Source organism: Rhinolophus sinicus, chromosome 2 (assembly GCF_057876585.1).
Source record: "Rhinolophus sinicus isolate RSI-liver-muscle chromosome 2, RSI-T2T, whole genome shotgun sequence".
NCBI lineage: Eukaryota > Metazoa > Chordata > Mammalia > Chiroptera > Rhinolophidae > Rhinolophus > Rhinolophus sinicus.
Genome location: NC_142502.1, coordinates 46334261 through 46349684, shown reverse-complemented (window position 1 = coordinate 46349684; position 15424 = coordinate 46334261). Strand labels below are relative to the sequence as shown.

At 43.2% G+C, this 15424-nt stretch overlaps 1 protein-coding gene across 5 annotated transcripts in view; it reads left to right on the top strand.

Moving 5' to 3' along the window:
* The window catches only part of ARMC2 (armadillo repeat containing 2), a 106028-nt gene extending 91312 nt beyond the window's left edge, over positions 1 to 14716 (top strand). For 3 of the 5 annotated variants that reach the window (XM_019735069.3, XM_074333376.2, XM_019735070.3), the window contains exons 13-18: positions 1648 to 1966; positions 5303 to 5425; positions 5774 to 5887; positions 8031 to 8163; positions 8512 to 8672; positions 13544 to 14716. In XM_019735069.3, the coding sequence (XP_019590628.3) occupies positions 1648 to 1966; positions 5303 to 5425; positions 5774 to 5887; positions 8031 to 8163; positions 8512 to 8672; positions 13544 to 13701 (1008 nt within the window). In that variant the 3' untranslated portion in view covers positions 13702 to 14716. Of the gene's footprint in view, positions 1 to 1647; positions 1967 to 5302; positions 5426 to 5773; positions 5888 to 8030; positions 8164 to 8511; positions 8673 to 12573; positions 12725 to 13543 lie in introns of those variants that run through there. The other 2 variants (XR_012496711.2, XM_074333373.2) reach the window with 2 other exon arrangements.
* Positions 14717 to 15424: the final 708 nt, after the last annotated feature.

Sequence of the window (15424 nt, the reverse complement as noted above, 5' to 3'; positions counted from 1 at the left end):
TGGAGTACGTGCTGAGCTGAGGTTTTCCCCAGAGAACCCTCTCCTGGCCCAGGTCTAGTCCTTGCCATCATGGTAGACTCCATCCATTGCTAATGTTGGCAAATGGTGCCCAGCTGCCGACACAGCAGCCTCGCTTCTTCCCAGCCAGGACCAGGGAAAGCTTCATTTTTAAGAACAAGCAGGCACTAGTTGGTATTGGCAGCGTAGCCCTGGACAAATCCTAGAGTCTTGTCCTTTGTCCTAGATCTCCCGCTGTCTCCGTGCCACCCACAGTCTCTGTGCTGCCCCAGCTCCTCAAGTCCCACCTGGACCTGGCTCCGGAGAAAAACAAGCCCAGGCCTCTCTGCCTTTTGTCCCCATTCCTCAAGGCTGCTGATAATACTAATCTGATAAACAAAGGTTTATTGGAATCCCTCCCAGTGACATATTTGCATTTTAAAAGCAGGTAATTCCATAACTGTTCTAAAGGAAGGCAAGGCAAAGGAGGAGATTATTAAAATGACAGCCTTATGGGAAGCTGGGCATGGATCTAGAAAGAACTCCAAGTCTGGGTAAGCCTAGGTTCAAATCCTGACTCCACCCTCACTAGCTGCGGGGATTGAGCACTTTCCCAGGCCTGGTGCTTGTCTGTCACGTAGCACAGCACCTGACACGATAAGTATTAGCACCCAGGCAGTCGTAGCCCCTTGGTAAGTTTTCCTTTAAAGTCTGCCCCCCCCCCCCCCATCTCCTTCACCACCTCGTGGCAGGCTAACTGTACTCACATGTCTGTTGTCGTCGAATGCATAATTGTTTCTCTATCTGGTTTAGTTGTAAAATGTTCTCAGCTCGGGGCTTTTAGAAACATTTATTTATTGTGAAATATATCTTATATATGGGAAAAGTGCATGAAACACGGATGTACCATTGAACAAATAATTATAAAGGTGTCACCCATGTAACCACTACCCTGGCCAAGAAAGACAAGTACAGCGCTGCTTTAAAGTGGTAAACAGATATAACATGGTAGTTTTCAACTGGTGGCGAGCTAGCCCCTCGGGGGACCTTTAAACATTTTTGTGCCATGTGGGTAGGTGCTACTGGCATCTAGCCTTAGAGGCCAGGAATGCTGGTAAATGCGGGGCAGCCGACCACAGCAAAGAATTATTCAGCCCCAAATGTCAGTTTGGGAAACAGTGCTGACACAATCTGACTAGCCATTGTTGTCTGATGTTTAGAAATGCAATGTTTCAGCAGGAGGTGAACTTTCAGTAAAAGATTTGGATGCTCCCAAAATCTGTTAGTGTCAAAACTTAGATTTACATAATACATTATTAGTAGTAATGATATCCCCCTCCACTAGTGGTTCTCTGGGGGAAGGAAAAAAGAAAAAAAGGCCAACCAGACTTTCAGAGGAAGGACCTGAAGTTAATAGACCTTACGAATAGCATCAATCAGTTTGTGTTCTTTCACGTCTGCCAAATGCTTTCAATCGCTTCTGTCAATTTGCACCAATCTCGGGAACCAGATCCTGTACAAGTTAGTCGAAGCCGGACGTGTTCCGTTTTACTATTAATTAAGCCATGAATAAATTAAAAATGGTACTCTTGCCAACAACTTGCCCCAGCCCCTGTACACTTGTAACTCTTTGTCTTTAATTTATTGCAGGATTTAGTCGTTCGTATTGTTTTTATTCTTGGCAACCTGACAGCAAAAAACAACCAGGCTCGTGAACAGTTTTTCAAAGAGAAAGGGAGCATCCCGACTCTGTTGGCATTATTCCGCACATTCTCCAAACTGGATCTGCATTCCGAGAGGCGAGAGGGGGAAGGCGGGGAGCAGCCCAAGGCACAGACACCGCCGGCCCAGGTGGAGGACGTGCTCATCAAGCTGACCCGCGTGCTCGCCAACTTGGCCATCCACCCAGGCGTCGGGCAGGCCATGGCCGCCAACCCGCAAGTAGTGGGCCTGCTCCTCACCACGCTGGGTAAGACCGGAGGCCCACCTGGCCGCAGCCTACACCGGGGAAGCTGCTCCCTGCAGCCAGCCAGAGGTTCTGCGGCTTGGGTGTGGTGAGGGTTTTATTAGTACAGTCGGCTCCCTTTCATTAATGCGACTTCCCAGCCGCGTGAAAGAAAATTCCTCTTCTATGCAGCAGTGCCTCAAAAGTAATCCAGATTAAAAAGAAAAATAGTAATACAGATTATTACTAAAACCCACCGAACTGAACACCTTTAGAGGGTGAATTTTATGGTATGTGAATTGTTTCACAATTTTTAAAAAGGATACCAATCAAATTCCCCTAAATTGGCCAGGCTAACCACAGAGAATGTAAAATCCTGAGTTTTTCCATGGTTAGTCCATGCAATTAAAGTTTACTTATCTTTTTATTTTTCAGGCTGTTACATTATCGCTAATTATGGCCCCCAGTCATTTAGGCCCCATATTTTCCACTGTATTAGGCAGCTTGGGCTGTCATAACAAAATACCACAGACTGGGTGGCTTTCACAACAGACACTTATTTCTCACAGTTCTGGAGGCTGGAAGCCCAAGTTCAGGGCGCTGCCTATTTGGTTCCTGGTGCACACTCTCTTCCTGGTTTGTAGATACTGCGTTCTCACTCAGTGTTCACATGGCCTCTCTTCGATGTGTGCAGCTGGGGAGAAAGAGAATGACCTCTCTTCCTCTCCTTATAACTCCACAAATCCTGTCGGATAAGGACTCTACCTTTTTGACCTCATTTAACTTTAATTACCTCCTAAAACCCCTGTCTCCAAATCCAATCACACTGGAGGTTAGGGCTTTAATATGTGAATCTGGGGGAGGGGACACAATTCAGTCAATAGCATTCTGCCTGTAGCCCCCACAAGTCATGCCCTTCTCACATACAAATACGTTCATTCCATTTAAACAACCCCCAAAGTCTTAACTCTTTCCACTGTCAACTCTTAAGGTCCAAAATCTCATTTCAATATCATCTAGATCAGATCTTGTGAGACTCAATATATGATTTATCCTGAGGGAAAATATTCCACTCCTGCTGTAAACCTGTAAAACCAGAGAAGTTACGTGCTTCCAAAGCACAATGATTGGACAGGCATAGGAAAGCCATTCCAATTCCAGAAGGGAGAAATAGAGGAAAAAAGGAAAGGGGTCAAGTCCAAAGCAAGTTGCAAAGCTACCAAAGAGTTCCAGCAGATGTTAAAACGTACGCTAGTCCTTTAGCCGGCAGTCCGTCTCCCACAGACGCCAGCGTGGGGGCCAGTGTGTGGCAGACACTCAGTGAATACTTGGAGAAAGCAAGAATAAATGAGTATATGTTTTCTGTAGCACAACAAATGACTGAATTTTCCTTTGAATGGTGTAAGCTATAAAAAGGCCGTTCTCTTCACGGAAAGAAGGCCAAAAGGAGAGATCGTTAACTCAGTATGTAAGAGATAGCGCCCTCCTCCTGCTCACCTCACAGCCTCCTTCTTATTCCCAGAGAAACTTTGGTTTCATACAAAAAGTCAAAGGCATTTCTTAACCAAGCAAGTCAGGGGCCTCGCTCCCAGGCTGGGGCAGAGCTTCTGGCGCAGGTGATGGCCAGGTGGAGAGGGGAGGGAGGGCATTCCAGGCAGCAGGGCCACATGTGCAGGGTCAGAGGTGAGAGGCAGAGGCCTGTTCAAGGTGCTGGAACTAGTTCAGGGTAACCAGACTTGTGACTTTTCCTCTGACTGCCAGATCCATGTAGCCAACTGCCGTACCTGTCACCAAATGTGGGTACTTCAGAAGCACCTCAGGATCCCTAAAGTCGAACTCATGCCGTTTCTCCCACCTGGGCCCCCTTCCCATGCCCGTAATTCAGAGACTGTGATCACTGTTCATCCAGTTATGTAACCCAGAAATCCAGGGATCATGCTGGGTGCTTCCTCTCCCTCACCCCAATCTAGTCTGCACCACATGCTGTCCATTCTCCTCCCTAAATAGTTTTCTAATCTGTCCACTCTGCTCCATCTGCACCGCCACCCAAGCCTAAGCCACACTATTTGTCATCTGGAATATCACAGCAGGCTCGTCGCTGGCATCCTTGCATCTGCCCTTCTCTGCACTGTGGCCAGACCAGTCAGGAGATGAGTCTGGAGGCTGAGTAGGAGGCAGGAACAGGGTCTTGTGTGCTAAACTAAAGGGTCCATCCATCCATTCATTCATTCATTCATTCATTCTTCATTCATTCACTTATCCTTGCATTCAACAACTCTCTATTGAGCACCCCCTATGTGCCAGACACTGCTCAAGGTGCTGGGAATGTAGCAATGAATAAAACAGACCAATCACTAATCCTCAGTGAATAAAATAGACCTATCACCAGTCCTCATGGTGCTTACGTTGGAGGGCTAGAAGACATACATTAAAAGCATAACAAGTCAAGCGATTGCATGTGCTATGGAGAAAATTAAAGTGGGGTAAGGGAAAGAGAGAATAATGGGTGCCATTTTATAGAGCGTGGTTAAGGAAAGTATGTCCAATAAGGTGACATCTGAGCAACACCACGTAGCACGTGAGGAGAGAGCCAAGTGGATAACTGGAAAAGGAGTCCAGACAGAGGGAGTAAGAGTGCAAACATTCTCAGGAAGGATCAGGCTGACGTGTTCGAAAAGAGCACAAAGACTTGTGCGGGTGTTATTGGGGGCCGGAGAGGTCAGGACTGGGGCAGCCCACAGGCCTGAGGGCCAAGTGAGACGAGTGACATGATCTGACTAATGCTGAAGACAGACTCAGGGAGGCAAAGGTGGAGGAAGAGAAGCCTGGGGGGTGAGAGATGGGCTAGGTGGTAGCCCAGTAGGTGAGAAGTGGCGAGATTCTGTGTTTGGAAGGCAACTTGATAGCAATTATGCATGGCTTCTGACCTTACGGGTTGTTTTGTCGCGAGGTGGGAGTGTGGGGAACAGACTCGCAGGGTGGAGCCCACGTGAGAGAGCTCAGGGTTAGGGCAAAGCAGAAGGGATTAGAGACGTCAGGGCTCACTGGTGTGCTGGCACCTTTGCTCTACTACAGATACAAGGCCTAGATCAGCTCGACATTTCCAGACCCCCTGGTTGGAGAGATGGAGCTTAGAGTTTTCTAAACCCTGGGCAGGACTGGTCCCCTGTATTTGGTGCATTTCCCTGCAGGAAGAGTCATGGAAATAAAGCAGCAAACAGCAAGGGCAGGCAGTGCCCTTGCCCTGACCTAGACCATGACAATGGCTCGTCCCTGCTGGGGCTGTTGCAGTTCAGATGGCATTGTTTCTGCCCCTGCTATGAATGAGTCTGTGACACCCTTATCCTTACTTTGTTTCAGAACACAAGTCAGTTGACGATTGTGAGGAGCTGGTGATCAATACTACAGCAACAATCAACAACTTATCTTACTACCAAGTGAAGAACTCCGTAATTCAAGACAAAAGGCTCCATATTGCTGAATGTGAGGCCCAGAATTGGGTTTGGGTAGAGGCATATTCATTTAAGGTTTTGACTTTATTAACTAAACACAGGACTGGAGACATTTATATTTTCTGATTTCCTGGTATAAATATCTAAGAGCCTGATTTGATTCTGAGAAATGAGAATGTGGGGAAATTAGGTGTGGGGAAAAGTTCATTAATTGGTTCTTACTAAAGTTCCCTACAGTCTATATCTTAGTATCATTTTCAATTTTTGAATTATCAGTATCAGTATTTATCATGATTATTGAGTCATGATACTGGCTTCTAGGAGCATTTAAATCAAAACTTAAATTTACTGATCTTATTTCTCCGGTCACCAAACCCAGTGCTCTTAAAGCTTCTCGCGAGTAACAACATGGACGGAATCCTGGAGGCTGTGCGTGTTTTTGGAAATCTCTCCCAGGACCGTGACATCTGCGATTTCATTGTGCAGAAGAATAGTGAGTTAATGACACTTACGTTTATAAACACGTACTTCTTGCCAATAAACAGCGAAGCAGTTTCGGAGCTTGGGTCATGACAATGTGATACTTGTTTCCGCTTTGGGACAAGCAGTGCTTTACATTCTGTTCCATCCGTACGTAAGGCTGTCGGCTGAGCATGCCAAGACGGAGCTAGGCAGTGTTCTGTGTTCCCTCTCCCTCGTGAGTGGGCTACTGAGTTCCAAGATGGTGTGTGTGTGTGTGTGTGTGTGTGTGTGTGTGTATGTGTGTAAATGATTTATCTGGACTCTCATTTCTGTCCATGAGAACAGGCTTAAAACACATTCTTCTTCATGTACTAGAGTGTCCATTACAGTACTGCTTGTAATAGCAAAACATGGAAACAACCTAAATGTCCAGCAGCAGGCAGGAGGATAAATACATGATGGCATATTCATGCAACAAAATGCTCTCCAGCAATGAAAAGAAATGACCTCTATGTTCATGGATCAACATGGATCCACCTCAAACACATAATGCAGGAGCAAAAACGCTAGTGATAGGAGTATACAGAATAATGCCATCCAAGTGTTAAAACTGCAAACAGTCTTGGGTCACTGTGTATGCAATGTACATGTAATAATGGAACAAGGTATAAATGGTATTTGGAGCTGATAAACCCCACACTTGAGACAGAAGTTACCTTTGGAGGGAAAGGAATGCCCAAAGATATAATATTTGATCTGTGATGTTTTATTTCTTAAACCGGGTGGCAGGTGCATAAGCATTCATACTAACCATCCTCTGTCTCAAACATTTCATGCAACAATAGTGACTAAAACTATGTCAACGTAAGAAATGCCCAAGCCTGTAGAGAATTTGTATAAGAGTTTATTTGAGCCAAACTGACCACATACGCAGGGAGCAAGATCTCTAATGACAGTTTTGCAGTTTCTTTTATACATTTGAGATTAAGGAGGGAACATAAGGAAGATCACATGGAGGTGGGAGAAAGGAAGGCGGGGGTTGGATTACAGGATTCTGTGCTTTCTGAAAGGTGGTTATGCCTTGGAGGGGTATTAACTTCTGGCATCTCAAAGGTGTGTTAACCTAGACGCACAATGGACAGGGCTGACTTAACACCTTTCAGTCAAAGAAGTTATAGGCCTGGGGCACGACTCCCCATGGTGACCTGCACAGTTAGCAATTTATGATTTATTACAACACCCCTTTTCATCCACAAAGACCTACTTATTCATGTTCATGATAGAACATTTAGATAATATATTTTTAAAAAGCACAGAAGCAGCAAACTGTCTCCCATCGTCTCACTACCCCAGAGATAACTGTTCACATTTTGCTGTACGTTCTTTAGAGTCTTAAAAACCCATTTAAAGGTGACGCAGACTCTGCCAAGCTCACTGTTCGACCCATCAGTGGGGCCAAGATCAGAACAGGGTGGCCACCTCTCAGGTGTGCAGGAAAATGGGAGCAGGCAGAGCACCCACATCCATTCTCCCCCAGCCCTTGGCCCAGCCCCTGCTGAGGGACAAGAACACAGGACAAAGAGTCCCATTTCCTCGGAGTAAGAGAAACCAGTTCCCAGCGGCAGAGACCCTGTGCCCACCTAAGACGTCCCCTACGTTGGAAGTCCTGTCTTGCCACAGGCCAGTTTCCAGCGCTCCGAGCCCATCTTCTGTGGCCCTGGAAGGCTTCAGGGAAGACCTCAGCAGGAGCCTACTCTGCTCCCCCGGGGCTGTGAATTTAAAATTGCTGCCAGCGGTTCAAAAGGCCCTTGAGGTGTAAAAGATGAATTTCACCTGAGTGGCTGGTAGTCCGTGGTTCTTTCCCTCCTTTCCACCTGCGGGGACTCTATCACTGCCTTGGAGAAGGAGCTGCTGCCTGGGTCAGATAGAGTAATATCTAGGCACAGAGGACCTGGGGTGTAGGGAGCGGGTGCTGGAGCTGGGAGGTGTGGCGCACCCACTGCTGGGCAATGGGGAAGGACGCTTTAGGAAAAATGGGTTAAATCCCCTAGTAGGGTTTCCAGTTTTGCAAAGCCGCTCCCCATTTCCCCTTTTCCTTTTCCTTTATTGTAAGATAAGATACAGCTGAGAATCCTGAGCTTCACTGGTCTGCATTTGTTCTCTACCCTCCCCAGTACATAAGTTCATGATTGCACTGCTGGGTGCTAAGCATCAGGACGTTTGCTTTTCTGCCTGTGGTGTTCTCCTAAACCTCACTGTGGATAAAGACAAGCGTGCCGTCCTAAAAGAAGGAGGTGGCATTAAAAAGTAAGTTTTAAGGCATGGAGTTCCAACTTTCTCAGGATTCAGGGGACACAGTTTTCCAGGGAGTTGAGGTCCCTCTAGTTGTTCCTCCGTGGCAGAGGCATTTCAACATCTGCAAGCGCCAAGCGAGGGTTAAAATAATTAGGTTCCACTGGACACTTAAAATAATTGAGAAGTAGATGACGGCTACTTTGTAGTTATTTAAATTTGTAGATGTGAAATTATTTTAAGTCGCTGAGTTATACATAACGCATATTAAATATTACAGCAGGATAATCATCATTGTGCTAAAAATGTGAAAATTAGAGATTCTGACCTAATAACTTCTCAATTTGACTTTTATTAACCCAGGTTAGTGGACTGTTTAAAAGATTTCGGTCCTACTGATTGGCAGCTGGCCTGCTTAGTTTGCAAAACTTTATGGAACTTCAGTGAAAATATCACTAATGCTTCATCATGTTTTGGAGATGAAGATACCAACACACTCTTGGTCCTGCTGCCGTCGTTTTTAGGTAAGACTCCTTACTATAAATCTGTGATTTTTATCAGAGTGAGATAAAAATGTTTTTTCTGTGACCTGTATGGATAAAGATTGGTACGCATTTGGGTGGCTATATTTCTAGAAGCAACAACAACTTGTTAAAAATTATTATAATTTAGAAATATCTGGAAGAGGCTGGTTGTTATTTACAAGAGGGACACAAGGACTTTTAACTCATTGGACGCTGTTATGATTTCTGTGGCTTTTTTTCCTTTTTTTTTGCATTTTCTGTTGTTTGCATAAATATAAGATGTCAGCATGAATTATTGCCGTTGTTTAAAAATATATAGACATTGCTGTAATTGAGAAAATATGGCTAAAAGCTACTCTGAATTAAGTCATGCTTTTAAGTGAAGTTATAAATTTTTATTAGCAGCTGTGTTAATTATCCGTGAAACTAAGTGAACTTTACAGTGGAATCCCTATTCTTGGAAGGTAGGAAATCACTGACAAACCAAAGGAGAGAAGATAGCCTCTTCCATTTTAAAAGTTTCTATTATAGGATCATTTTTTTTTCATCCTGGGTTAGGTCTAACAACAGTGATTGGGGTCAGTAAATGAGTGTTTTCAATAATCCTTTTCCCAAAATGGAGAAGTACTTCCCGTTGCCCAGCCACTGTGTTGGGTCAGCAAGGACGGGTGGAAAGGTGCCGCGTGACTCGGAAGCAGGGGGTTCAGGAGGTGTCATTCGATAAGACAGTCTCTCAGAACCTGTCTTTTCATCTCTAAAATGGGGTCTCGCTAGTCCCTGCCCAGCTGCATGAATCATGAAGGTTAAGCAAACATCCCGAGAGCACAGTGGAAAGACCAGGCGGCTGTTCTGAGTTCAGGTCCTGGCGTTAGTGCTTACAAGCATTAACCTCTCTCCATTTGTTATGTTCTCATCTCTAAGATGGGGACGATTGATGTCCGCTTTGCAGAGTTGTTAGGGTGACAAATGAGCAGACGTGTCCAAAGAGCCTGGTACAGTGCCAGTCCTCAGACAATGGTTGTGAAAGCGCTTTGTAAATCCTAAGTGTTGTAACGATATGTTATTCAGCAGGAACTCAGAACCAGAAGTTATTCGAAGGAATCAGCTTTGCTAGGGTGATGGGAAATTTGCTTTGTCCAAGTAGATATAATTTTGTGCCTGTTAAGAGTAAGAAAAATGGCATGATTTTTAAATCACTGAAGTTCACAGTCTGCTCTGTGGACCTTAAGCTTTTGCCAGGTTTCCAGGAGCAGAAGTACACGCTCAACTTGCCTTAATTCAGTTCTCAGCTGTGGCAGAACATTGGAATCAGCTGTGGAATTAAAAACAAAATGAAACAAAACAAAACCAAAAACACTTATCCTGGCCCCATCCCCAGGAATTCTGATTCAGAAGCTCTGGGGTGAGGCCAATGTGGGGTTTTAAAAAATCCCACCAGTGAGTCTGCTATGCAGCCAGGATTAAGAACCTGTGCCCTGATTAATGGAGGGGTTTAAGGGAAGGGCACGCAGACAAGGAGGGAGCCAGGAAGCAAGTGTAGTGCCCGGGGTCTGCCCGGCAGGACCTGGAAGCAGAGTTCCCGAGTGAGCCCTCAGGAGTGGGCATCATGTGCTCTGTCTCTGTGGTTACGGAAAAAGTCCTTTCCCTCTGCCCCTCTGGGCTCCTGCTTGGTCATGGTTTCAACTACCTCGAGCCTGCTTGCTGCGCTCATATGACCCTGTGTCTCCTCTGTTGTGGGTGCTTCTCTGTGTGTCCCATTTGGGGAGAATGTGTGATTGATGCCGAGAGACTCTCCTGGGCTGTTGGCGGCAGCACGTGAAATGGATGTGCGGTTCAGAGTATACTTGAATTTCACTCCTTTTATAAAGATAGCTAAAAAAAACAGGCCATTTTGAAAACAGGATGAACTGTTAAGTAACAGAATCCCATGTTGAAGTGTGAGCACTATTTTTAGAAATAATGGCAAGGCGATTGATAAAGTACTACTCTAAGTTACCCAAGTTTTTCTTGATAGGTACCTGGAAAAGAAAAAAAAGGAGAAAGTAACGGTTCTCAACATGGCGGGGATGTCGGAATGTTGACAGTCTTTTTAGAAAGTGGCTTAAAAAGAATGTTGTCTAAAACTTCCTCACATATTGCAATCACGTCTTATAAACTTATTAGCAGTGTGTTTATCTTGAAGTTTTTAGGGGGTGGGCCGTAGCCCACTCGTCAACCATGAGCTTCTCTCAGGGGAGCTGGCAAGCAACTGGTGGTCAGTGTGTGGAGTTTACTATTGTGAATATAAAATACACTAGGCTTTTTGTTGTTGTTTGCTTGTTTTTTATGTTCATCATAAGGTACGTGAAACTTAGCATCTCGGTTGTGTGACAAGGGTGGAGTGGGGCCCGGCATTCACATTGCCCAGCCTCTGCCAAAGAGCCAGCACATGCTTCTGCAACATGGGAAGGCTGTGCCTTAGAGGAAAATAGGACAACAGTAGATTCATCAAATTGCTACTTGGTGCTGAACAGCAAGCTAGGAAATAGTGCAGTGAGTAGGGGATGCTTTTATTGATGCCGTAGGGCACTTAACCTGTAATGGAGATTGCATTATAACGATCAATGACAAATGTGGTGTTTTGAGTTCTCTAATCCTTTCAAATAACTTGCCTAAAATTCTAGTATTTGGAAGTGTGCTGTGCACAAAGAAAACTTAAGAATTATTGGTTTTCTAAGTCAGTGCTTTTCACACTGTGAGCAGCATCTTCAGAAAATGAAGTAGCAAAGAAAGAAAATGTCAGAATACATTACGTGTAGTAAGGATAAGTGTTCTATTATGAAACATTTGTTTACTTGTATATAAATATGTAAGTATATGTATACAGTTATAGTGTAATACGTATTTCTTAGGTCACAGTCAAAAAAGTTTAAAAATCACAGATCTAAATTTTTCTTCCATTAGCCTTTGCCACGCTGCAATACAACTTCCAAAATTTAATGCCTAGTATAATGTGGCAGTTTTTATATATTTGCTGCATTTACGATGAATCTCCAGACTGCTCTTACCTATAGCTATGTGGCCACTTTTACTATCTTTTCTAACCGAATTTAAAATGAATAGGGTCCGACATTAACTAATCATAGGCTAAGACTCAAGAAAAGTTAACATAATCTTGACATTAGATTGAAAAAAAAAAATCCCAGCAAACAGCACAGCCAGCTTTATTTGTGAAACAAGGAAATAAAGGCTTCTCTTAAAAAACAAAAACAAAAACCAAAAGCACCAAAATAGAGATTTGCTAAAACCACCAACGAACCAAAACTCTGGGCAAAGAAGGGGCTGTGCAGTGCATGGGCCGTCCTCAGCCCTGAGCATCCTGGGAACGAAGGACAGAAAAGTATTCACGTTTAGACAGAAGTTTAGTGCTCAGAAAATCTGAAAAAGAGTGAGCAGAAAGAAGATCTAGAACTCTGAAACCACTCAGAGTCTCACAGATTCCTCTTGTCCAGAAGTAGCCCAATGGGAAGGACTTTGAAGCATCAAGCACCGCCCCACTCGCCTCCTTCCGAGGGCCTGGTGAGCGCGTGGGGGGGAGATGCAGGTTTGTTTGCACAGGTCTCCATGGAGCGCCCTGCTGAAGTGTTTGTCTGCCTGGAGCTTATCTCAGAGCTGCATACCTACCTGTCCACTTGGCTGTGAGGAGAGGAGGGGCAGGTACACACGGGGATTCCAGCCTCCTTTATCTCATTCTGGGTGGTGCCACTGACACCGGCAGTGCCAAAGCATGCAGGTGTACACACATACTCAGTGCAGCCAATTGGATGTAAACAGTAATGAAGCATTTTATAATAGGATTTTAATGAGCTCTATGAATAAAGTTTGCAAATTATGTACGTAGCAGTATTTGTGGTCATTTTAGGGCTGAGTGGTTACCGCGTACGAAGTCTGCCTCAGTTACAGACCTGGGAAGTGGCAGAGCCAATCTTCTGACTGGCAGGCCAGTGCGTTTTCCCAAAGTCCTTCACACTGGAGCATGAGGCCCAGCATAAACAAGGAAAACCTCAGTGCAGGTCAGCGCAGAAACATGAGTGTCCATTTATCTTCCTGTGTGGGTGGATATACTTATGACGTCTACAGAATTCAGGGTGCCCTTGGATTAAGAAGCAAATTAAAATTGTAATTTTGCTTTTTTTTTTTTTTTTTTTACAAGTACTTTTCTGCATTACCATAGACTCACTTGGGATTCTAATCCATCTTGGGGTCCTCAAAGCCTCTTACTTTTCACTGTGATGGGACACAGCACAGGGGGTGGGGGGGATTGTCTTTCAAAGAAGTATGTCCAGGCTGCTTTGAAGCCTGCAAAGCCAGCAGAGTTGATTTTCAGTCAAGTTCAAAGTATCCAGTTCAATTTGTGCTACTTTCACAAAAGATTTCCTGACTCCTTTGGTATCTGTCAACCACTGAAGTAGTTAACTTTTCTAATGTGCAGATAATGAAGTAACCTATTAATACTTTGTTTATTCTGAGCAATTGTGATCTGACTTTTGGATGTGGACTTACATATAAACACTAAGAGATTAGTTGAAATAAGAGCTCAATGCAATTTAGAATTTTTTTGAGAAGATTATTGTCCATTTTTTTTTAAATCAAGAGACTGAAATATACTTGTTTTAAAATACTTGTAAAGAACAGAAGAGAGTAAAGAACTTCAATAAAAAAGCCTTTAAAAACAAAAACAGAAAAACCTTTGAACCCCTAAATCCTCTCTGTGTCAGATTGGAATTAGAGCTGACCCACGATGGGTTTAACTTATGCCATCAAAAGTTAAACTGTATTCAATAGGATGACATTTCCAAATAATTGCTGCAATTTTAATTTTTCTGATACAGATGAAGAACTAGCACTGGATGGCAGTTTTGACCAAGACCTAAAAACCTATCACAAACTCCACTGGGAAACAGAATTCAAACCTGTGGCACAGCAGCTTCTAAACCGAATTCAGAGTCATCACACCTTCCTGGAACCCCTGCCTATTCCCGCTTTCTAACATGATGCCGATTAACACCAGAGAGAGGAGGTCAGGTCTCCTTCATTCTTAAGAAGTGGTAACAAACATGAACATTTGTTTTCAGTGGTAACAAATACTGAAAGTTTTTCAGGTACTGGTGTTAGTGAGTAGTCAAAGTATTTTAAAAGAAACAAGCATTTCTTTTTCTTAGGTATTATGGAAAAATGAATATTCATGTACTTTCTGCTATAAGAAGTCTAAGATAAAAATATATGCATGTTTTTTCCTAAGTAAATGACTTTTTCTTCTATTCTCTATTCAGTAATTTAGTTCTAGTCTTAATACCCTGATTTAACAATTCTGGAATTTAAGTGCTTATCAGTTCAGTAGTTAAACGAACTATGCAGTGAGGACTAGCATTAGATTCTGTGTATCGAAAGAATGGTGGTCAGCCCTATTAGGAGGCATCACTGCATAAGCGTCTGTAGTAATTCTTATCTCTAATAATAATTTTCTAGTTAGGCACCAGTATTTTTGAGGTTCTCATATTACAAGAATGAGTGAGCAGAAAAAATTAGGGTTGACCACTTTGGACCATCTACTCTTTATTAAATAAGTAAAATAGATGAAAAGGGGAGTATTTTACCGTTTTTCATTTGAAACAAAATCACTAGACCAGACAGTTCTTCCAATTCTAACTCTCTCTGACTAAGGAGGTGATATGATGTAGTAGAGAGAGTGCAGGCTTAGGTGTATGCCAGGTCTTGGTTTGAATCCTAGCTCTCCCCTGCTTGGGCCCCGAACAAGTAATTTCATTTCTTTAGCTTCAGCTGTAAAATAGTAATAATACCTATTTTGTTGTAGTATAGTTCAGGAAAAAACAAAACAAAACATTAAAAGGGCAAATTGCCCAGTACACTGTCCGATGTGTAGTAAGTGCTCAATAAATTGTAACATGATGGTAATTTATTAGTTTGCCATTCTTTGTAGGATAAGTTTGGCCTTTGAATGAGTGATAAAATTTAAATAAATTGAGATTACTGTTGTTATCCTAGACCAGTCAAATGAAGATTTGGAAATAAAAGTAGGTTTACTACTCTGGAAAGCAGCTGTTATTAATGGTTCATCTCTCACCTACAAAATACTGAGACTAAAGGGATGAAGGCAGGCATCCCAGACTGGCCCGGCTCTCTAAGCCTATTAGGAAAAACCTAAATTTCCGGGAACAAATAGATTTTCATCTGAGGCTCATCCCTGATTAGGGCTCATCAAAGTTGCTGGGGATATTCACCGTATTATCGCCTGTCATTTGTAAGTATGTGCTAGTAGATTCACTCCAATAGATAACACCATGTTAAGTGTAAGGAGCTAATCTCTCAAAAACACTTAAGGATCTAAGTATTTTATGCATATCAGGCTGTATATTCTACTTTCAGTGAAAAAGATCAAAAACTTTTCCCATTAAAATAGTTCCTCGGTATTTGTAACTAATACCTATAATAACTCATGGTGGAATACCATTATACCTGCTCTCCTACATACTAAATTCTTCCTGCTCACACTTTTGTGCAAGCTGGACCATTTGGAACTATCTACCTGCCTTAAAAAAATTGTCATAAAAAAGACAACATAAAATTTATAATCTTAACTATTTTTTAAATGTACAGTTCAGTAGTGCTAAGTATATTCACATTGTTCTGCAACAAATCTTGAAATTTTTTATCTTGCAACTGAACCTCTATTCAACAATTTCCAAACATTC